Here is a 22,241-nt window from a genome sequence, read left to right as displayed (position 1 = left end):
CACCAGGTTCTAGTTACCTCCCAGAAAGAACCTGATCCTGCAAAAAAGGCCATGTTTGCAGACAGAGCACCTGAAGCTTGCTTTGCTCAAGCTCTGAGCTCACTTCAAAGCCCGTCATTTCCAGAGCTAAGTGCTAACAACTCCCACCAGTATCTGTCGTGCCTGCCTCTTCCAGGTCAAAGCCTCTGGAAAATTTCCTGTATTTGCAGCATTTCCCCCTCTTCCTGAGCCTCTCCAGCCAGTCCTTCCAAAAACTGAGATTGCCTTTTAGCCATCCAGCTAAGAGCAGAGCATACACAAGCAGGAAAGTGCCTGGGACTCCCTTTTAACACTCCCACTAACCAGTGGGTTCCCTCCACCTCCTTTATTGATGGCCTCTCCCTCTATCGAGATTAACCTTACCTGGGCCTAGCACACCTTCCTCCCTGTCCTGCTCCTCCAAGTCAAGCATTTGGGTTGGGTTTTTGTGGCTGGTGTCACCCTGCTCTCAGTCTGCTACAACCCAGGCAGGACATTCTCATCTTGCAGCAGCCTATGCTGTTGGCATTTAAAGGCCTAAGATGACAAGGTACGCATCACTGTGCCAAAATCACATGAGCGCTGTCAAGATGGAAAGCAGCATATGGTCTGTACCTTAAAAGCTGTGTTCCATCAACAGGTCTCCTCAGCCAAGAGAAAGACCAGTACTGTCCATGCAGCCACTGGACTTGGCCCAGTGTTTTGTTTCATGAGCAGGAACAAGGCTTCACATGCTGAGGGTGTACCTACAAGCAGCTTCTTGGTTTCTGGTGGCCCAGGCAGTGTTCAGCTCTCGTCCATCTGGACACTGACTATCTGTCAAGCTCCCACACAGTTCCACACCGCAAAAGCAAAGTGCTGCACATGCACAGTTCAAATAAAACTCAGAAACTGACAAAAAATGTTTAATATTAGTTCTGAAGAAAAAGTGACCATACTTGCTTAGATGAGAAAATAACGACTAAGTGTGTTTAGTGAGCTCTCCTGCCAACCTGTGAGCCCACAGCTGTGGCTCTCCACTGAGGCCCAAGCGGAGAGGCAGGCCTCCCCGCAGCTGCTCTCTCAGCACGTGACAATGCAAACTCACTTGGGACACAATACACAATTGCCGTGGGAGCTGGCGTATGGAGGTTGCACTCTGATCTGCGTTTGGCTGCCGCTCTCGGGCCATGGCACATATCAGCAGAACTGCAAGAGAAGGGAGTTTAAACCCCGATTAGAAAACCTCACTGCCAAGGGGAGTTGCAGGTCATGCATGTGCTGCCTACAAGACAGGGATCCAGGTGACGGTCTTGTTTCTGAAGGTGGCAAGGCCTTGGGGATTCTGCAGAGGCAGGGCTCAGCTCCTGGAGTAGGGGCTGAACAGAGCTCCCATTTGAATCTCTCTGCTGTGGCTCTTTGGCACTTGGTAGCCACCGACAGGGAGATTTCCACTCACCCCCAAGCTCTGTGCACAGTATAAAAGAGCAGTTTTTAAATCCTGAATGCCATCACTACCATCTCTCAGGGGGCAGAGGGAGCATGGAAAGGACTGTGAAGCTGGTCATGGCAGACAAGGGGATGTGAGGAGGGAGGCAGGGAATGCAAAAGTGAGACTTGACCTCAGCTGGTATGCAGAGATGGGATGAACCCAGGAGCTCTTGCCTCTGTGCTGGGAGGAAAGATCACTTGCTAGAGCCAGTCAGCATTTGGCAAGCACCTCTGAGGGCAGCAGCTACACATCTGCAGCATCGTGGGTGCGGCTACCCTAACACCCCTCAGTGCCAGTAATATCCTTGGTGTGCTACCTTCCAGCGGTTCCCACACTCGTTGCACACGACGAAGGTGGTCATGGGCTCATCGGAGCTGCGGGTCTGCACCTGGGGGAGGACAGGAGGGATATGAGCGCCAAGCATCACACAGGGCTCCAGGGGAGGCCACAGGGAGCCTGTCCCTCTGGCCACCAGGGATTCAGGCCAGCATAATGCTGCCGGAAATCAATGAGACTCCAAGGCGTGGGAGGGCAAAAGGAGCTTCCCGGTAAGATGAGTCTGGTTACTGTTTTATACACACATATACACCTCTACGCACATCTCACGACCCCCCCCCCTGGTATGACACTACCTGGAGTGACATGTTTTGCAGCAGCAGATTTCCCTCCTCACCCCTCTCTGTTGCCCACTCCTTGCAGGTGGCTCTGGAGGTGGATGTACCCACAGCAGTCCCTCCCTGTAGTGTCCCCTGGGAAGGGGTGCAGCTGGCAGCGAGGCTACCAAACCCTCAGCCCATCAAGCATGTGCTCCACAGCCACACGTAAGAAAGCACTCAAGCCATTCCCATTTACAGACCAGTCCTATGTGCTGGCCTCACAGGAACATGCTTCTGCGTTACCAGGTTCTGCACATTTCCAGTCTGTTTTGTATTTAAGCCATTAAGGAATTCTGATATTTAACCCAGATGTGACTGCTGCCTCTGACTGGCTCTTGCCAGAAACACATACTTTGCTAAAAATCACATTTTCATGGCATTTGAATACCACAAGGCAGAGCTACGCTGAAAATAATAGCAGTCCCTGCACAAGCCAGACAGCAGAACTATGTCGTGGGGTAATTATGATGATCTACATGTGTAATTACCCAATATGCAAGAGTCACAGTATTTGCATGATGCAAATTAAGCATGTTTTGCAAACATGCCGGATAGCTAAATTCTGTAATTCTCACCTGACATTACTGCCTGGTTTTGAATGCTTTCATAAATGCCAGTTCATCTACTTGAAACTTAACGACATCTCAGTCACCAAATAGCTACTTCACTGGAAATTAATAAAAATACAGAAAACCTTCCGATACTTCTATTTGGAAGACACTCTTGTCACCTGCCCCAATTCCAGGCAGTCAGACTCCAGTCCACTACAGGTGGAGACAGTCCCACGTGCTGCTGAGCCGAGCGAGACAGCCCATGAAGGGCTTCCAGCTGACTTACTGGGACGCGCTCGCAGAGCGAGGCCTCTCGCCTGAGCCAGCCTGCGGGATACAAGAGTGCTGCTGAGCCAAAGGAAAATCCCTGGTCAACTGCCTGGCTCTCATCTGCATTTGCACATCACATCCAAGCATATGAAGGAGTTTCACTCAGCACTTGCACATGCAGTTTGCGCGCACCCACTCAGTAGCAATCGCGTGGTTGCTGGTGCATTTTTGGGTATCTGCACATTCTAAAACACTGACTCACAGCAAAGGCACATTTATCTCCAGATGCCTGGCGTGAACATGGGAACTGGTAATGCACAAAGCTTCCAGCAGCTGTCCATTGAGGAGAAAAATCCCCTCTGCCTGCTCACATCGCTGCTTTGTTATTCCTTATGTTTCACCTGTTTCATGTTGTTTGATTTTAAATAAGTTGGGATTTGTCCAGCCACAGCTTATCTACATTCTTAATTTGCATTATTAATATGATCAACGTGCCTGCCTCGGTTTCTGCAGTCTCTCTCCTCTACACTACCCACTCCTTTTGTCTGAATCTCCACATTCCCAGCACCTGTTTTCAATGTGCAGCTCTTCCGAGCTGCGTGGCACTGCTGTACTTTTGAAAGCTTCCTTGGTGCTGCACAACCCCTGCTCTTGTCAAAATGAGATACAAGAAGTTACACAAGCTCCAAGGAAATGTGCACAAAGTCATTGTGCAAACGCAGTACATTTTAGAGAGCTTTGAGTGTACAAAAAGGTTCTCTCCATCAGTGGCAAAATTTGTGCCATGCTGCAGGGCCCGTCAGAGCAGCAAGAACTCCTGACCGTGACAGATCACGTCCTGTGCAGAGGCCAGCAGTGTGGAGGCTGTAGGAGCAAGACGACTAACCTGGGTGTAGGTGCAGTTCTTCTTCTTGCATTTCCCACAGGTGAAGAGGTCAGTCTGCGTCCCTCCTGTCTTGGCCATCTGATGCTCCCGGATTGCTTCTTTCGTCATGGCTTTCCTGATCTCTTTCAGCTCATTACTGGCCATTTCCTTTAAAAAAAAAAAAAAAACAAAAAAGCAATAAAGTCACATCTGTCCAGTTCTACCACCACACCCACTACAGTGGAAAGAGTCAACAGGACAGGGTGGCCTAACAGATGGGTACTAAGACAAAAAGCTTTTCAATCCTGGTTTCCAGTTCACACCTAGGCCCCCATGATGATCTGAAGGCCCAACAGGCCCCACATTGCAAACCCCACTGCCAGCTTGCTCCCCACACACCCTGGCAGCAGCTGCTGAGAAGTCTGCAACCCTGGCAGCAGACCAGCCCCTTGCTTCAAGCTAAACCACAGGACACATCCCTTGTAAGAAGTAAACCCTGCTCCTCAGGCTTCCTCACCTCCGAGGTCATCACTGCAATCTGTTCAGGGGTAATTGCCCCACACAGCACGTTCTTTTTCAGCTCAGGATTTTTGGAGTCCTTCAGATTCGAGATGCGGCTCCTCACTCGGTTTTTGTATTTCATGTCGGTGTTCTTGACATCTTGGTATATGCGTACATGGCAGTCAAGGAGTCTGCAATCAACCCAAAGGCCTCCAAGCACTTTCTACACCACTCATGAATAGCGGAGAGTCTTCCTCTCTGCCAGGACACAGAAGACGGTGCTGGGACCCAACAGCAGTGTCTGGTCTGAGAGGTTAATGCTGGATTTGAGAGCAGGCTTATACATTCCCAGCGTTCAGGGGTTTTCAGGTCTGGCTTTTTCACTGTGCCGGAAATAATCTTTATTTTCAGTTATGCTCAGGCTCTTCCACCTGCTCTTTCTGTCAGCAAAGTAGCCACAAAACCCTCCACTAAGAGACCCCAGCTGCACCTACTACACCACAGCCCCCAAACCAAGCAAGCTCCTGGTTAATCTCAAATCGACATGCAACTTGATCCTCATTGCTCTACCCTTCCCATTGCTTTTGTCTATATCAGCACACTGTCCGCAACAGGGAGGCACAGGGAAGTTGCATGCACTGGGAAGCAGAGCTGAGAGCAGGAAATAGCATTTTTATGGGAAGGACAAACTGGGGATTGCAGCCCATTATGGTGCGAACAAGGAGGAAATAACTGTGTCTATCACACCAGCGAGGGGTCTGCCCTGAGCTCCGAACACCAGACCAGCAGTTTGTTAGTGACCCAAGACTCAGGCAGGCAGAGCTGGAACCAGACTCAGAGCCCTGACAAGCAGAGTTGCAGCAGAACATTTATGCAAAGGACTCTCCCGTTCGTTTTCCCCCCAAGCACATTTAATTTCAGGGCCTGGAGGCATGCAGGCCCTTGAAGAAGCCCCACACAGTAAGGATATATTCTTCAATCTGGGCTGCTATGTGCTCACAGTCAGCACCAATGGCAATATAGTCGTCTGTAAGACAAGAGAAACACTAGGTCAATGACTTTCAATGGGCAAGGGGTCCCCAGGCTCAGTATTTCTGAGATACAAATCTAGATAACTTTCTATTTTGATTTCCATGCTCTTTCCACCAAATGGCATCTTTGCCTTCGCTCTAGCTACCCTTTGACCTTTTGAGAAGGGAAGTGATGAAAACAGACCAATCCAGGCAGTCTCTGCCCTCTGCCTCTCTAGGAGATGGACCACACTAGACAAAGCTAACAAGAACCTGCCCCCCCAAACATGCAGTTTTCTAATATGTTCTTGGTATGGTTGAAATCAAACACACATAGGCAGGAATTGAGTGTCATCAGGTATTGGTGTTAATGAGAAGTAGCTCTACTGAGACCAACAATCTGGCAGGGCCCAAAAGCATGCAGCACAGGAGTCAAGCTTTCATTTCTCTTCTCAGCTCAGGACTCTGCCCCTCCCCTCTTCTTTCACACACTTCTTGCCAGTTAAACAGCATCACAGAGTGCAATAACTGCTAGGAGTTAGGGCACTGGGTATGGTGACCAATGCCATAAAGCAGGGAACAGGGATGAGCTTAGCAAAAGACGCAAGGGGACTATCTCCCAGACTTCACATGGAAAGGCTTCTTTCTAAGAGTTATGCAAAGTATTTAATGCAGTGCATACATATATATAAACACATGTACACGCACAGGAAGGCTAGAAAAAGACTGAACTTCACCATCTGCCGTCTACATTCCTTGGCTCCAAATTGATAAAACTCTGCAGTGCTTAGACCCCAGTGTTCCAAAGGGATCTGCAATTTGGACGCAAGCATGTGCTCAGATTGAGGTGCTTAAAATCTAACTTCCAGAGATGCCAAGCACCTGCAGTTCCTTCTCATTTTAGATGGCACAGCCTGAGTGCAAGAGACCTGTTCCACCCCAGATCCACGGTACATAAGGGGCTCCACTTCGCATGGGCAGGGGAGTCTAAGAGCCGATGGTAACTGGCATAAGCACCACTACCAATAAATTCCATGTACTTAGTTACAGCTTCATTTTGTGCCCCAAGGGTAAGCAGAGATGACAGCTTCACTTTACAGCAATCAGACAAGACTCAGACCTAGAAAGGGAAGCATATACCTGCACACCTGAAGATGAAACTTCTGGCCAGAGGACCCCAGGCTGCAGAGCAGAAGACCCCATGTTTTTAACAGCCATTGCCTGACACATTGCCACGCCTCTGGTTCAAGCCAGGCTTACAGACAGTTTATAGCAAGCGTCTATAAATGCTGCAGTGCCAGCCACTCTGACAAAGTGCTGGCCAGTGGCTAGACCAAGCCCATGACAATAATCCTTGGACTAGGCTGCTACAGGCGAACATATCTAAGAGGAGCTGGCACTGACCTACATGCAGAGGTCTCTGTCAGAATGCACCAGGAGCTGTGAAGCACTTAAGGCAATGCAGGGTTTCCCCCAGCACTTACCATCAGCCTGCAGAGCTGTTGTCAGCATTTCTCTGCATTTGTTGCGGACAGCATCGCAGGTGACAGGTGCTGGAGGGAAGGTGGTGATTTTGGGGGTGGTTGGAGTCTTCGGAGGCTCCTGCCTTTTGTTGGAGCTAAAAGAGAAACTTCACCTGTCAGAATGTCTCAGTTCAGGTCACTGAGAGCAGAGAAGGGATCAGCAGGTATGTGGCCAAGCATCCTGTTAATCATAATACAAAACCAGTCAGAGGAAAACAGTGCAAAGACACATGCCCTGAATCAGCATATAGCGCAATACAGCAACCAACCCAACAACCCAGATAAACTCTCCTGTGGACTCTGCCAGCTGTAAATGGAGGGTTTAATCCATGAAGGAGGCCTGCCAACCAACTTGTTATTGAACACGTATCAACTGCTGCACCACTGGGCATCAAGTGAAAATATTACAAAGCCATTGGACACCATCAGTAACCCAAATATACTCAGGACTTCTTGAGACCATCAGCACTCTCTCGGTCTGGTAGTGTAGTACACAGATGCACAGTACTTTATTCCTCTCTCACTTCAGAGGACATGAAGTCCATAACTGTTCTCAGCAAAAAGGGAGCAGAAGGCACCAGTAAGGTTGATCTCAGCAGGTGCTGGAGCTGGTTCCTCATCTCATATTCTTTACTACCAAGATCTCAGCAGCAGGAAAGAACAGCTAAATTAAAAAAAGCACTCCAGCTCTCTGCAGCCGACAAGGAGTGCAGCATGCTACCTTCTGGGGCAGAAATCAGAGAAGCCTACGCTAGCCCCTCCAGGAGCTGCCACGCTAAGAAAAAGAAAGAAAATTGCTCCTTCAACTCAGATATAAAACAAAAACAAAATAAAAAAACCCTGAAGTGTAGCACAAGAGGATCTTCCTTTTTCCTGTAATCTAGATAAGAGTCTTTGATTACTCATCTCACAGAAGAGGACCCCTACACAACCACACACAGCTTGCACAAGTGCCAGGCTGGCACAGGACTAAAATACTGCATCACTCACAAAAATAACTTAATTTCCACCTGCAAGCAATCATGGGCACAGGCAAGGGAATGCAAACACCTGCCTGCTGTGGCTGCATCAGTCAGGTCACCTGCTGGGGAGCTGGCTGGAGAGACTGAAGGCACAGAATCACCACCCGGACATGCCCAGATGATCACCGCATGCTGCAGGCAGAACCACGGCGCAGGCTGGGCTTCCACGTGCTGCTGCGAGGTTCGCATGCCAAAGTAACTTCACTGAGCTGGGTGTACACCCACAGCATTGAGACATCTTGCCCATAAAGCCTAATATCTGCACATAGAGTTAGTTAGCCCTGCAAATACTACCAGTAAAAGATTTGGGCTATTATGAATCCCAGATGATTTTATAGAGCTTTCCCTCCCACTTAAATCTAGGCAGCAGAACAGCAAATTTTTCAGCAGATATTGCTCTGACTTTGGTGTTTGGGCCACAAAATGCACTGAATTTATGGCCAATGCCTGGTAACATTAATGCAGTAAGAGACAAAAAAAAAAAAAAGGAAACCCTGATACTTCATCCATGCCATACTGGCAACATCTTGAAGATCCAAGCAGCTTCACAATTGCTGTTAAGCTGGGTCACTACTGCCAGTTCTTTGCCATCAGAAATACATCTGTTATGAACAGGCACTTCCACTACACTGTCCTGGAAGGGATTAGTCAGCCCACAGAAAAACACCGCTAAGCTGGAAACCTTCTGAATCTGCTGCCACACAAAGTGAGCCAGACAACTTCAGGGCCTTAGCCCTGCTAAGTTCAAACCCGGTCTGGCTCTGCAGTGCCTCAGAGCCCATAGATCATCATTAGGGCTTCTGGATTTCCAAAGTCCAAAACCTCACCAGCCCCTTTTAAGCAGCATCCACCGGTGCACCTCAGCAAGTTGTTCAGCTCAAACCACAGCAGAAGGTTAATTTCTTGCTCAGATGAAATAGATGCCCTCTACAAGGGGCATGTATAATATAACCTATATTGCAAGCTTACTGTGTTTCTCTTTGACAGCAGCTGAATAAAAACACTTTTTACCAGCTAGATTTACTGGTCAACACTGCAGAAGGCTATCAAGGAACAGATTTGTGTCCAAACAGCTCAAAAATATTAAATAGGATTTACACCGCACATACTAGAAAGAGAAGAAACAACTTAGCTTGCAAATAATCAATTAGATGATGATCTTCTGTCTGGGCTGTACAAATCACCATCAGGTACTTTTGTGCTTAAGAAGCTATGCACAGATCACAGGCAGCACACATGGGGGCATATATAGCAAAGCATACACAACTCGGGAATAACTCGTCTAAAAATCACAGCTGATCATGTTGCATATAACAATTTGGAAAAGTGAGACTTCCCAAAGGACAAAGGCAAAAAGCCTGGAAAACATACCTACAATAAAAGGAAAGACTGAAAGAGTTGGAGTGGTTTGCAGCAGGGAAGACTTAGAAGAGGCAAGTCCAAAAATGCTGTAAAACTTGTTACAAAGGAAGATAGTAAGAAAAATCCTCCTTGCCTGCTAAAGACAAAAGCATGAAGAAATGGTCTTAGCAAGACAGGTTTTGATTGAGACTAAGTTTCAGATTGTAAAGGTGAGTTATGAATTAGAAGATACTGCCACAGACAGCTGTGAAAGTATCTTACCCCAAGGATTTTTAGGATTTCAAAGAGCTTCGAGAAAGGCCTATCAGGGCCAACTTGGGCAGAGGCTGTGTTGTCCTGGGAAGGGGTAGCAGGAGCTTTCCTGAGAGCTCTTCTAGCTTTAACTTTTGTTTCATTTTGCAAGCAACAGTGACACTAAGGTCTCCCAGAGGAAAACTATTGCGTGTGAACCCTCAACACAGACCTTCACCACATTCGATACTTATAGTCAGGTCTTTAAACTAATATTTGCACAGGTAATACTTGATTTTCAGGAAGGTTCTATCTGCAAATGCTGTTGTCTTAAATATTTAGATATTTATTCCCTGGAGGTGGAAAAAATCTAGACAAGATGCATGGTTATCCCACTTCTGTTAGCTGATGAGTAAAGACGTATTTGCCTACATATACATACATGTCATACATGCCCTGACAACCGATCACTCGCAAATTAGATGAAACAGACTTCTCAGCTACTCCAAAGACTGTACAGAAAGTTAGTTATCAAGCTTTGGGAGTTAGTTTATAATTAGAATAGTTGGGAAATAGACCTCAAACACACCTAGAAGACTTATTTCAGGAAATGCTTGTGGTTCACACTGTTCCTGTTAAACAGGAGAAAGAACTTGTAAATCCATCCAGGCAACAAAAGTTTAGACATAAAAAAAGCTATGCTGGAGCAAAATGGTGGCAAAGCAACAGCCAGAACTACAAGCAGAACTCTGGGCTACAATTGAAGAAAATCCCACGGAGGAGCTGAATTCAGGCCACAGATCCAAAACCTCCTAATAAAGGCAGTTTAGTGAATCCTGGAAAAGAAAAAGCTCATGCTGCCAGAGACAGAGAAACATTAGACATAGCTCATTAAAGTGTACTACACTAATGGTCTAAAACACTACAGCACAACAGAATATGCTTTAGATTACAGTAATGCAGCATATAACTTCACAGGTGCCAGCTCCACACTGGCTGGCTCAGAGCCTTCAGGTCTCACAGTCCTAGCTCTCTAGTTACTGGAGGGATTTTTACATCTGTGCTCCAGAAAGCAAGACACGTTTCAGGCCAAGAGCTATTCAAGTATTTCTCCCTGACAGAAGAGGAAGGCCTAGCCAAAACCTATCAGACTAAGTGGCTAAAATATCTGAATACAAGCTGATATCTTTGGTGTCTCGATAGCAGCCTCATCTGAACCAGCCAGCACACACTGAGCAACTAGTCAGACTCTCATCATCACAGTCTGTGCTTCAAAGAACAAAGACTCTTTGCTGCTAATAATTTTTTTTTTTGTCAAGGCAGATTAGTAGCTTATTTTGCAGCACTGGAGAATAAGCATTCCTGTCTCTGTAAAGACAGCCTGGCTCAGGCTGACGAGGAGCTAGCCGCTTCTGCCTGCCTATGCTGTGCTAATCCATTTGCTTCTGTTTATCCTGCACAACCAAGGGGATGCTTTGCCATTCAGAAGATGGAGGCTGAATACACATAGAAAGCATCAAGGGAAAAAACCTACAGTAGCTACATTTTTTAGTAACTAGCTGCAGCACATCCTCAAGGCACAGGGGAGGGTTAGCAGCACAAGCCAGAAAGCCCCATTCCACACATCCCACAATAACTGTCTGACAAAGCAAGGAGACAGTAGGGGCTTGCCTCTCTACCTACAGCCAGGATCCTATTCCCAGGGAAATTACTACAAGCCTCAGCCTTCAAACCAGATGTCCTAGCAGGCCCAGCTCATTTTGCTCATGAAGTGCCTCCTGCCACTGTGCCCAGGGAGTGTCTCACACATCCCTCCCTCCAGGCTCCACACTCCCCAAGGTCAATTTTCCAAAAGTTAAATTAGAAGTTTCCCTTTTCTTCAAATTGCAATACTACTTCCTGGCTTGAGCAGCACCAGCCAAGTCAGTAATACTTGCCTTCTCCTTTCCCCATCAGGGACAGCCAACAAATACTTCCACAGAGGCTTCTGCCCTTACCCTGGAGGGAAATCTGCCTCTCTTTACAAGCAAGGGCATGCACGAGGGCTGTTACCAGTGACTGACTCAGTTCCTTACCCTCAATCAGCCCTACAACAGATCCTGCCTGTGTCCACACCCTGGGGAAGGCAGTACCAGTCTGCACGTTAGAGTATAAGGATCATGAAAAGAAGGTATTTGCACCACAAGGCTGGTGATAGCGCTCAGACCAACCCTCCCAGCTTACAAAGCAACCCCTTCTCCACTATCACTGACTGCTCTTTGGCCTCCAACCCTCATCTCCTCTCAATGGGACAAAAGGAAACAGCAGCTGGGAAACTCCATCCTACGGCTTTTACCCCTCTCTGCCACTGCCACACACCAGACTGCCACTGGATGTGCCATGCACACAGATCTAGACAGCCCTAGCTCCCGTGTTGTACTACATCACTACAAGACTCAATTCTTCTGTGAAGTCTCCCCAGTACTTCTATTGCAATACTTTGCAAATCCTTTTTCACATTTTATGGAAGTGAGATAACCAAACATGCATGTCGAAGTTACATAGCTCAGCATCAGTAGCCTTCTCCCTCAGCAGCTCTGTGTAGAGCTGCAAAGGCTCACACCGAAGTGTCAAGCCTTGAGAGATCTGAGCAAAAAACAAAAAGGAAAAGCAAAGGGTAGAATGACAAGAAAGTGACCAGAGACAGGCTGCAAACATGGAAGAGCCTAAACCCAGCAGGACTATAGCCTCAATGCTCTAAATCTTCCAGCAAGCTTGGGAAATTGGCTAAATCACTTAAGGGTCAAACCTACAAAGCACACACCCTCCTGGGATCAGAGGCTGAGAGAAGTATCTCGCCTCCGGAACAAAGCTTTAAATCGCATTTGCCTCCTCCCCTTTGATCACTGCCTCGACTCAACCGCTTGGCAAGTGCGGGTCGTGCAGTTGCAGACAGTGGAAACAGGATGTAACATCCGAGACACGGCAAGGAGCAAGCATGCAGCAGACCTGCCAGATGGGTGGACACCAGCCTAGAGTGAAAAGAGCACTTCTGCTGGGACTTGTCGAGAAGACGACAAAGAAATGGAAGTTTTACTGTAGCGATATATGAACCAATCCCATCCAGCACTTGAAATTGCAACGGCCAGAAACAATCTTCTTTCTAAGGAGTTCAAAGTTAGAAATAAGCAAAAGTATATGAAAATGCAATAAGAAAAAGAGAAGTGGCTTACTAACAGAAAAATCAACACATAACCAAGAGTAGAAAAACATGAAATAAGATGTGAATAAAATAAAAAAACTCACTAAAGCCATTGTATTTTGTAGATGTTTATTTCTGCATTACAGTTTATTAAAAACACCACACAGATAATCTCTGAGGAAGTCTAGACTCCTGGTGCTTCTGACCAGGAATTTGACAACACAAAATTCCCAACTCAGACACTTAAAACCAAAAATTAATGTAAGGTACCATAAGAAATTCAAATTCTGTAACAGTATCATATTTGGTTAAAGGGAAACATTACCTTTGGTCTCTTGAGTTACCAGTCTCCTTCGAGGAAGATGTTGGCAAGGACAGGCTTTTCTTTTTCTCCTCACTTTTGTCCTCAGAAGCGTCTATATTCAGAAGAAGAGAAATGGATGCTAAAGGGTTCAGACCTGATCTTTATGCTACAACCCTGCACACACTAATCAATGCCTTAACACTACACAGTGTTGCCCTAAGGCAAGTTATTATTCTCCAAAAAGAATCTGGAGAGAGAATGCCTTTATGGCCTTCCACACTTTCCAACAGACCTCGAAGCAGAAACTAATTCAAACAAAAGCTCTCCTCACCAAACTAAAGAGCAGTCACCTTCCCTGCCTAGGAGATAAGCTTCCTCACAAGACAAGCCTCATCACAAAAGTTTCTTTCAGAGACACCCTGGCTGCTGAGTAAAGATTAGATCATGTTCTCTAAAGCACCACTAAAAGCAGCATTTCCAGCCAACACCACCTGAAGGGCCAGCACAGGCTAGTCCTTCTGAGAATACAACTTCTAGTGTTTCCCAAGTGCTGCGGAAACCCTGGAGAGGACTTTCATTACACTGTAGAACAAGTTTGACCCAGAGGTAAAACTGTCTCAGCCTAGCCAATGCATATCAACCCTAATGTGGGAGTGACAGTCCCAGCCAGGACAGGAAAACAGTACTTCTAACACTCATTTGGCATATTAAGAAGTGGGGAGCCCTGGGGTGAAGACTAGAGCCAGCTGCACATTTCACTTTGTCTCAAACACCATGTCACTCTTGTTCTTTTTACACACAGCTTCCCAGAAGATCTGTTTAAAAAATAACGAGCGTCTGAATTTCACATTGGGATTCTTTGCTACCAGCAGAGTGGGAGACAGTCTTGCTGGCAGGTCACAGCTAGAGCTGCCCTTCCAATCTCAGCACTGCGGATGCCTCATTGTTTTATCAAAGGTAACCACTAAAACCATATTTGTAATCCCTCTATCTACATTAGTCTGTGCTGTATCAGCATTAAGATTTCTCAGACAGAATTTCAAGCTTCTGCTTGAAATCACCATCACCGTGAAAGCCTCCCCAGAAGGAAACAGTCCTTGTGAATGTCTACAAGGTGTTAAACTACGGTCCTTCTCAACTCATCACCCAAAATGCATTCCAGCATTTCTCTTTACAAGCTGTTGCACAAGGTTGACAGCACATGCTGTATAAATGCCACACAGCACTCAAGCGGGGGCAGAGGGTTCAGAGCACAGATATTGTTTCTACAAATAATGCTGCTGTTTATTATATGGACAGGTACACATTAAGAATAGACCTGAAGCTTTCAATGCTCTTTCAAGGAGGATGAGCTAGCTAAACAGCAGCTAAATGTAGAGAAATGCATGGCAGAAGACAAAACTTGAAAGGCAGAGGGTGCAATTGTAAAGGCTGATTTGCTAGAATATTCTATTCAGATCAATATATAAGCTCTCTTGAGAAACCCAGCCTCCCACTGAAGCCAGCTCCTTCACAAGCTGAATTTGACAGGAACATGCTGATTTTCTTACCTAGAAGTTTTTTCCAAGATTTGATGAGGGATTTGGCAAGCGATATCACTTCTTCATCTGTGCTCTGCTTTCTCAGTGCATTTACTGACATCCCAATGCGGGTGGACTGCAAGTGAACGTTAAAATGAATCATTCACAAACAGATTCGTTATTTGTTACTAACTGAAATCAGAAACATGCATGACAAAGTCAAAGCAATGACCAAGATATGAAGTATCCAAGGACCTGTAGAATGGTTATCTCCTTACAACTTTGGAGGAGCAAGGTGACACTCTCCAGCTTACTCAAACATCAGAAGCTAGACATCCAATCACCCACAAATACCTTCTCTACACACCTATAAGTGACATTCAAGCTTAGAGTGAACAACTTCCAAGATGCATATCTTAATCTCTGAATTGTAATTCTGCTCACACCTCCCCAGTGCCCTGAATATCACCATTACAAAGACTTAAATAACTTCTCCCATGACTGCCCTTTGTGTTTGCTACTTTAATCTTTTCTCTTTTTGAATCCTAAGAAAGGATTTGAGCAGTTACCCACATCTGCCTCATCAGCTGTGCACAAGTTTCAGGCAGAACATGGTGGCCCAGAGCTATTTAACTGCGGGTCCAAAACCCAGGTTCAGTACTATTTTGTGGATTTAAGGTTTATTTTGATGCTTTGAGTGAGGCAAGAAGTGAAAGAAAATCTATTAAGTTTATTTGGACAACATTTTGAACTCATCCAGATGCAGACTTCAGCTTTTTACCCTAAGTGTGCAACTCACCTGCAGTAAGTCCAAAGTCATAGGCATACCTTTCAGTTCTTTCAATAAATCCATTGCACCATCCTGAAGACGAAAAGAGAATGAGTGCCTCAGCTTTTAGCAAAGAAATGCAACAGCTTGGGAATAAATTCAGAAAGTTTGAATTCAAGGGAAAAACACCAACAAGCCTTCCCTAAAACATCAGCAAGAGTACTGCTGGGACTGCTGATCTGGTCAGACAGTAGATACTACAATCTGGAGGCACCTGAGATATTGGAATGGGCAAAACAGAAGAGCACTGGAGCGCTACAGATATTTGCTGGTGTATGGTACAACTGCAGCAATAGCTTATTATCCTTACCCAGCAAGCTTAACATTTTTCACACCTGAAAAATACACTCTGAATCACAACCGCCCCCTCAGCACAACCCTTGGCTTGCACAGGTAATCCTACTATAAAACTCACTATTTTGGGGGCTCTGAGTAATATTAGCTCACAATTTAGCACAGTCACAAGAACTTCAGTCACCCACCTAACGTTCAGAATCACTGTCCAGAGCCAGAGCTAGAAGTATCCTTCTTCCTACAACATGAAACTTAATGTAGTTGTTTCCTAGTTTTCATATTAATACCCCACTCTGCTCAGGACAAGAGCTGATACCAGGAGCAGAACCATCAAGCAGTGAAGCTGAAGAGCTGGTTACTTGAAACTCTTTATATGAAGCTTCCTTACATCAGCTCTGCATCCCGGAGCCCAGATCCAGAAAAAAAATCTGACTAGACAACCTGTAGATACCCAAAATGGGTAGTCTCTCAGAAAAAATAGCAGGGACAGAAGCACTGTCTCCCTTCAGCAGCACTCAGCACATCACAGCCCAGAGTCTGCCTGTCTCTATTCAGCTGGCTCTTTCCTCCCATCCCCCTTCTATCCAACAAGGCCTTCTAGTGTTCACATTTAACAGCTCATTTAAAACACCAACCACTCCAAGCCCATTTGCAGCACAAGACCTACACAGCCTACAACTGTAGAGAAGCAAACCAGCCTGCACTGACAGGCCCTGTCCTCAGATCCCGTCCTTCCTACGCAGAAGGGCTGTTTCCGATTCATTGCAGGAAGCAATCCAGCTGCCAGTACCACCCTACAGAAGAGATGCTGAGAAAGCCAAATCAGAGCAGAGTCAAAGCTTTCAGTGTGCACACAAGCAACTCACACCAGCATAAACCACACATTACCGTACCCAGAACGAGTGACTTCCCACTCAGGCAGTTTCACACCTTTCCGTTCCTCCAACAGCCAAACGGACTCCATTAAATCCAGCCCTTAACATACAAAATGACGGGATGATTCCTGTCTCCGTTATCAGAAATGGAGCCACTTGGCACCATGGCAGTAAATGGGGATCCATGCAAAAACTAGAGCAACAAACAGGTACTCCAGGCTACTGTCCTGCAGGAAGAGTTCGCAAATTAGCCGATACACAATAAACACGCTATATAGTTCAGTACCACATAAAATGCCAACCAAGAGGAAACATTGCATACCGCTCATTTAAGAAGCTGCCTCTTTCTCAATGAAGCTTGGAGGCAAATTCTGCAAAGTTGGTCCTTTCCTATTTCAACAATGGCGTTGAAAACCTGCCATCAACGGGAACAGACATCACAGGCTGCGGTTTATCCCAAACATACTTTCCTGGGTTGCTACAACAGCTACACAAGTGCCAGCACTCACCCCTATCCGCAGCTGGCAGAGCTGGTCCAGCATCCAAAAATTCACATGACAAGCTCACCCAGCATCCCATCACCCAAATACCACATCCCCCTAACCCATTCCCCTCCTTGCCCATCACCTCCCACTCCTCACAGCCCTTCCCGGCCCCAAAAGCCCTCTCCCCCACCCCAAACACAGATATACAGCCTACCTCCATCACAAGCCCTTGTCACCAGTTTGCTGCCTTGGCACTTGTGTGACACTGTACTCGTACAAACACCGGCTGACTATCCCACTAGGCAGGGAAATACTTCCAGCTGTCCCCCCAGACCGGTTACAACACACCCTGTGAGACCCCCAGGGCACAGACAGCAACAAGGCCAGCCCTCCACACCCCAAAGGCCACACGAGAGTGAGCAGAAGCAGTGCTTGCATGGGATAGGAATGCAGGAGGCAAATACAGAAGCACTGGGGTTTTCCCTGAGGGCACAACAGAGCCCCAGGTCAGTGCTGGGGGGGTGCACAAGGATCCCCCTCCCCAAGGGCTCCCAAAGGACACGGGGGGCGGGCTGAGGATGCTCCCCGGGAGGGGAACACCCCAACAGGCAGCAGAGGGTGAGCCCCAGGTGCTGAGCTGCGAGGCAGGGGGTGCGCGAGGCGTGGGGTGGGGGGCATGGTGTGGGAAGGAGGGGTTCCCGCACCTCCATAGCGGGGAACGTGGAGCCCCCCCCTCCAATAACAAGCAGTGGGATGGAACAGGGTGGATCGCACAGCACCGCAACGGATGGGGAACGGAGAAGGAGACCATCCCACTGCAGCCAGGTCTGGGGGAGGGACCCCCACCTTGATAGGGTTGGGGGCAGCTTCTGCACCACCACGGTAACGACGGAGGGCTGCGCTGAGAGGGAGGCCCCCAAAATGGGGGCTGGGGAAGGGGGAGGTCCCCTCACAACGGGCACTGAGGGAGAACCAGGGAGTCCTGCAGCACGGCAGCGAGGAGGGGGGGCCCCGCAGAGAGCGAGGCCGCGGCTGCCAGGCCAGAAACGGGGGAAGGGGGGGGGGGGGGGCTCCCTCACCCCAACCGGGCTGCGGGGGCCCAGCCACCGCCACTCACCGCGTTCTTTTTGGCGACCATCTTGTCCAGCCGCCTGGCGATGCGCACGATCTCCTCCTCCCCGCCCATCGCGCCGCTCCCCGCGGCTGCCGGGGCCGGGGGCGGGGGGGGGGGGGGGGGGGGGGCGCTGGTGGCGGCGGCTGCCCGGTGCCCACCACAACCCCCGGTACCGCAGTCCGGGCGGGCAGTTTGCGGGGCACGACGGGATTCGTAGTTCTCCACGCGCCCGCACGCCTCTTCCCGGCGTGCGGCGGGACTACAACTCCCAGAGTGCCCTGCGCCCGCCCTGCCCCGCCGCGGGGCACTGTGGGGGCTGTAGTACGTCCCCTCGGGCCGCCGCCCTGACGGCCCAGCCACAGGGCGCCGAGGGAGAGCCCCGCGGTCTCCCCCACGGTGCCGTTTCAGGGTTTCCCGGAGCCAGCAGAGACTACACGCGTTTCCCAATGTGTTGTCGTGGGGCACCGGTGGCTGAGCCAGGCTGCCTCAACGTGGCACAGCATCCCACAGACAGAGGCTGCCCCATCCCTCAGGGGTCCCCCTCGAGGGCTCCCCATCAGGGATTCCTGAGCACTGCTGCACCCCACACACAGCCCAGCCTGGGTGGGAGTAGGGGGTGGGAGCTCTCCCCTTTATAACCTGCACAGTCCCTGCCACAGGTGGGCATCCCTTGCCCCCTCCACCAGCCCCAGGTGCCCTGACCCTGACGGAGCCGCTGCAGTCCGGGCAGCAGCACCACCTGAAAGGCAGACTCGAGTCAGCAGCCCTGTGGTGCCTCAGGCCAGGGAAGTGGCTCCAGCAGCCATCGAGCACCACAGGAATATCACCCGTGGCTGCAATCCTGTGGCGGCTCGCCCTCAGCGCCATGGCTAGCCCTGCTGCCTGGCTAAACCGAGACGTGAGGCCGTGCAACCAGTCCAGTGCAGCCTTAGGGACATGAGACTAACAGAAGGGTGGAGAGGGGATGGATGGTTTAGGGGTGCCCAGGCCAGAGCGTGGAGCCCCCCTGTAGGTGGCACTCGTACACTGTGCGAGGGCAGCGTGTCCCCCGGGAGCTGCGCAATGTCTGCCTCTGGGACTCACCGCTGAATATTGTTGCTCTCTCCAGCTGGTTTCTGGCAGGGGGAGAACTTCGATGCCTCCTGCACAGCCGGCTTTGCAGCCCTCGCCAAGCGCGGATGTTTCAGAGAGGGCCCTGACTGTGCTGGTAAAGAGCGGCTGCGTCCTGCCCCAGCGGGGCCACAGATCAAGCGAAAGCATGGAGATGTGCTATGTGTGGCCTCAGGCTGCAGAATTAGGTGTTGGGAACTGGGGCTCCCTGAGCTCAGCTCCGACTCTGCTCTGTCCTGTGGCAACTGAGTCAATGAGGGCAAAGTTTAGCTTTACCACCACACAAAGGTGGGGAGTATTGAACAGAGCAGTGCTAAACCTCTCCTGGGTGGCTGTCTCCCAAACTGCCTGTTAGGTACCTAAAGCTGTCAGCTTGCTATTCTTTATGGCAACTCGCATGGAGTTGGACACACCTCCGGGTTCCCCTCAAGCAAGAACTGCTCCCCAGATGTGCAAGACATGTTTTGATTCATCCCCAAACCAGCAGAGGTGGCCCCAGACCAAACCTGAGCTCCAGACCCTCTCCCTGGCATGACACTTGGAGCTACCTTGAAACTTCTTGGCTTGGCCCCATGTTTGCGAACACAAGTTCCCTCCAGCCCTCCGTCTGGGGCCTCTGCAGCATCTGGAAAGCTTCCATCCCTTGGCAGGGCCTGGCCATGAAGCGAGGGGGTGCCATTTTGGAGAGGCCCACCTCTGCAAGAGAGGAGGAAACAAGTCCCAACAAGGGGAACTTCTGGAGGTCCTTGGAAGCAGGCAGCTCCCGGTCCCCTGTGTGGGGTCGGGTCATGCCGGTCCTTGGCGTCAGAGGCACGTTGGAGAGGCACTGCTGCCACTGTGAATGTGGTTTGTATCGCTGCAACGCGAAGATGTTTCCTGACCACAAGTATGGCCGGGGACGTGTCTCAGATTCCAGTGCGCACAGTCACCGATGCCGAGCGCTGTCACCCTGTTGCTCCCTGCCTCCAAGCAAGAAACCCATCACCCCGCCAATGCTGGCCTCCCGCCATAGTGGACCGTTCTCGCCCAGGCCCCACAACCGCCCAGTTGGCAGCAGGTCCCCAAGGAACATAATGGCATGAAATCCTCACGCCTCCAGCCCCATCCGCTGCCTGCTGGGTGGGAGAGGAAAACATCTCCTGTCCCTGCATGCCTGCAGGCACGGGCCAGCTTTGCAGCCTAACCCTGCCAGCCTGCTGCTCCACTCTTCCCAAGGGTTAACAGGACAGGCGTTTGCAGCGCCGGGAGGGTTTCTGGCTGACCTTGGCTGGGAAGCAGCGTGGCGTCGCTCAGCCCAGCCTCCCAAGCGAGCGTGGAGCCCATGGCCAGAGCACTCCCCAAGCCTGGGTGGAGGTAGATCCAGAGGAAACTCCACCTCCACAGGAGCCAACCTGCTATTGCAGGAATTCCCAGAGAAATTCCCGCTTGGCCTGATCTGTCAACGGATCCATGAACTTTCTTTTACCTCTTGTGAAAGCAGCTACTTGAATGTGCTAAAAACAGAGCAGGGGCAAGTCTGTCACGGGAGCAGGGCTCGGGGGAGAGGTTGGGAGGGGGCTTTAGCTGACCCCTGCACACTGGGAGGCACTGTGAAAGTCTCTGTACGTGGTGCCTTGCTGGCAGCTCCCCTCGGCAGGCAAACCTGGCGGAGCCAGAAGAGTTTGGTGCAAAATAAAAACCCATAAAATCTCATTTGGTTTTCCCACTGGGCTACAGTGTTTCCCAAGTGACTCAGCTGATTTGGACCGGGCGGATGGGCTGGATCAAGTCGGATGAGATTTCCTTGCTTCCAGTATCCCCAGCAGATTCAAGTCACCATCATTCATTTGGAGATCGGCCACCAAACCCCACCCTTTCTCTTGCTCCCAACCACCAGAGGCTCAATCCGGTCCACTTTTGGAGACGGCAGAGAGGAGAGGACCTCCTGGGCCCACCCTTGCCCACCTACCCACCATGAGACCCCTGGGGAAGCTCCAATCTGAGACACCCCCTAATTTCAGGTGTGCCCAGGTCTCCAGGATCTCAGCCTTGGGGTCACAGCTCATAGGGACAGGAAGGTTGTCCCTGGGTGACATGCTGGGCTCTGAGCCGATAGCGGGGCACCCCCAGCAAGGGAACAATGGACAGCAAGTAGCTGCTAGACCCCGAGCCCTCATCCAGCATCGCAAATGCCAGTCAGGAGATGGGAGCAGCTGCCAGAGGCTTTGCCAGAGCAGTGCTGATTTTGGGGAGGGGTTTTGACACATCTCCCCTCCTTTTCACCCTTGTGAGCCTGCCTTGGCAGCAGCAGAGGGCTCCTGGCTCTGCTGGGTTGTTCACTTTTGGATCTCAGCCATCTCCACCTGGCATGGCAGCCATCACAGCGGGGCTCCTGCTGCCTGCACACATTGCTGGCAAGGATGCCCGCAGCCAGCCACCATCCTGCACTGACGGTCAAGCCATTCCCAGCACTGACCTCCCTGAGGATGGTTACTTTACTGTTCCTCTCTCGGCCCAGGGCAGCTCAAATCTGGGAGAGGAGGAAGAGAGAGACAGGGGAACCGATCCCCTAGACATGAGCTGGTGCTGGCCCCAGGACAGAGGCAGGGATCTGCCTTTTGTCCCCTGCCTTGCTGCAATTGTCGAATGTCCTTAGGCTCCTCGCCCTGGCATCAGGGATTTTTGACCCTGGAGACCAAAATGATCCATCCAAACACTTGAGAAACCTGGTGAATTTGGCCCAAATTGTGACTTGCATTTCTGTCTTGCAGACCATCCTGTTTTCTCCTCAGAGGAGCCAAGGGACCGCTTCATACCTTGCCTCATGGCACAGGCCTTCCTAACACTACAGAAACAAGCATGGCTCCCAGGAGATATTGCAGGCTCCGTCCATGCTGCTCCAGCAGAGCAGCCCACAGTGGCTCCATGTCCTCCGCTCCCCACAGTCTCCCACCATATCTTTCCCAGAGCTGCTGGTGAGCAGCCATGCCGGGGGATGCTGCCATCTGGATGTCCTGGGACAAGTCCTGCACCGGGAAGAGCTGCGGGATTTAGCTGCAGCGGGCAGCAG

The 22,241-nt window shown here is 49.8% G+C and overlaps 1 protein-coding gene across 3 annotated transcripts; it reads right to left on the bottom strand.

Moving 5' to 3' along the window:
- Window positions 1-910: 910 nt before the first annotated feature.
- Window positions 911-18,287, bottom strand: TCEA2 (transcription elongation factor A2). 3 transcript variants are annotated; one of them, XM_075108437.1, is made up of 12 exons: window positions 18,086-18,227; window positions 16,806-16,898; window positions 16,502-16,710; window positions 15,285-15,347; window positions 14,516-14,621; window positions 12,987-13,077; window positions 6,827-6,960; window positions 5,303-5,359; window positions 4,349-4,503; window positions 3,853-3,999; window positions 1,806-1,877; window positions 911-1,206 (listed from the first exon to the last, which is right to left on the bottom strand). In XM_075108437.1, the coding sequence occupies exons 4-12, from the start codon at window positions 15,336-15,338 to the stop codon at window positions 1,198-1,200; spliced, it is 825 nt and encodes a 274-aa protein (XP_074964538.1). In that variant the 5' UTR covers window positions 15,339-15,347; window positions 16,502-16,710; window positions 16,806-16,898; window positions 18,086-18,227; the 3' UTR covers window positions 911-1,197. The 3 variants fall into 3 exon arrangements, with proteins under 3 accessions (XP_074964538.1, XP_074964537.1, XP_074964539.1); XM_075108436.1 differs by lacking the exons at window positions 16,502-16,710; window positions 16,806-16,898 and having other exon boundaries at window positions 18,086-18,286; XM_075108438.1 differs by lacking the exons at window positions 911-1,206; window positions 16,502-16,710; window positions 16,806-16,898 and having other exon boundaries at window positions 1,669-1,877; window positions 18,086-18,287.
- Window positions 18,288-22,241: the final 3,954 nt, after the last annotated feature.

This window comes from Phalacrocorax aristotelis, chromosome 13 (assembly GCF_949628215.1).
Source record: "Phalacrocorax aristotelis chromosome 13, bGulAri2.1, whole genome shotgun sequence".
NCBI lineage: Eukaryota > Metazoa > Chordata > Aves > Suliformes > Phalacrocoracidae > Phalacrocorax > Phalacrocorax aristotelis.
The sequence above is the reverse complement of the archived record's forward strand: the minus strand, read 5'-3'. Positions and strand labels throughout refer to the sequence as shown.

Coding starts and splice junctions, on each gene's coding strand:
- TCEA2 (XM_075108438.1), bottom strand. CDS start 18,154: ATGGGCGGGGAGGAGGAGATCGTGCGCATCGCCAGGCGGCTGGACAAG. Junction 13,078..14,515: donor ATCTTGGAAAAAACTTCTAG/GTAAGAAAATCA, acceptor TTCTGAATATAG/ACGCTTCTGAGGACAAAAGT. Junction 5,360..6,826: donor AACAGCTCTGCAGGCTGATG/GTAAGTGCTGGG, acceptor CTTGTCTTACAG/ACGACTATATTGCCATTGGT.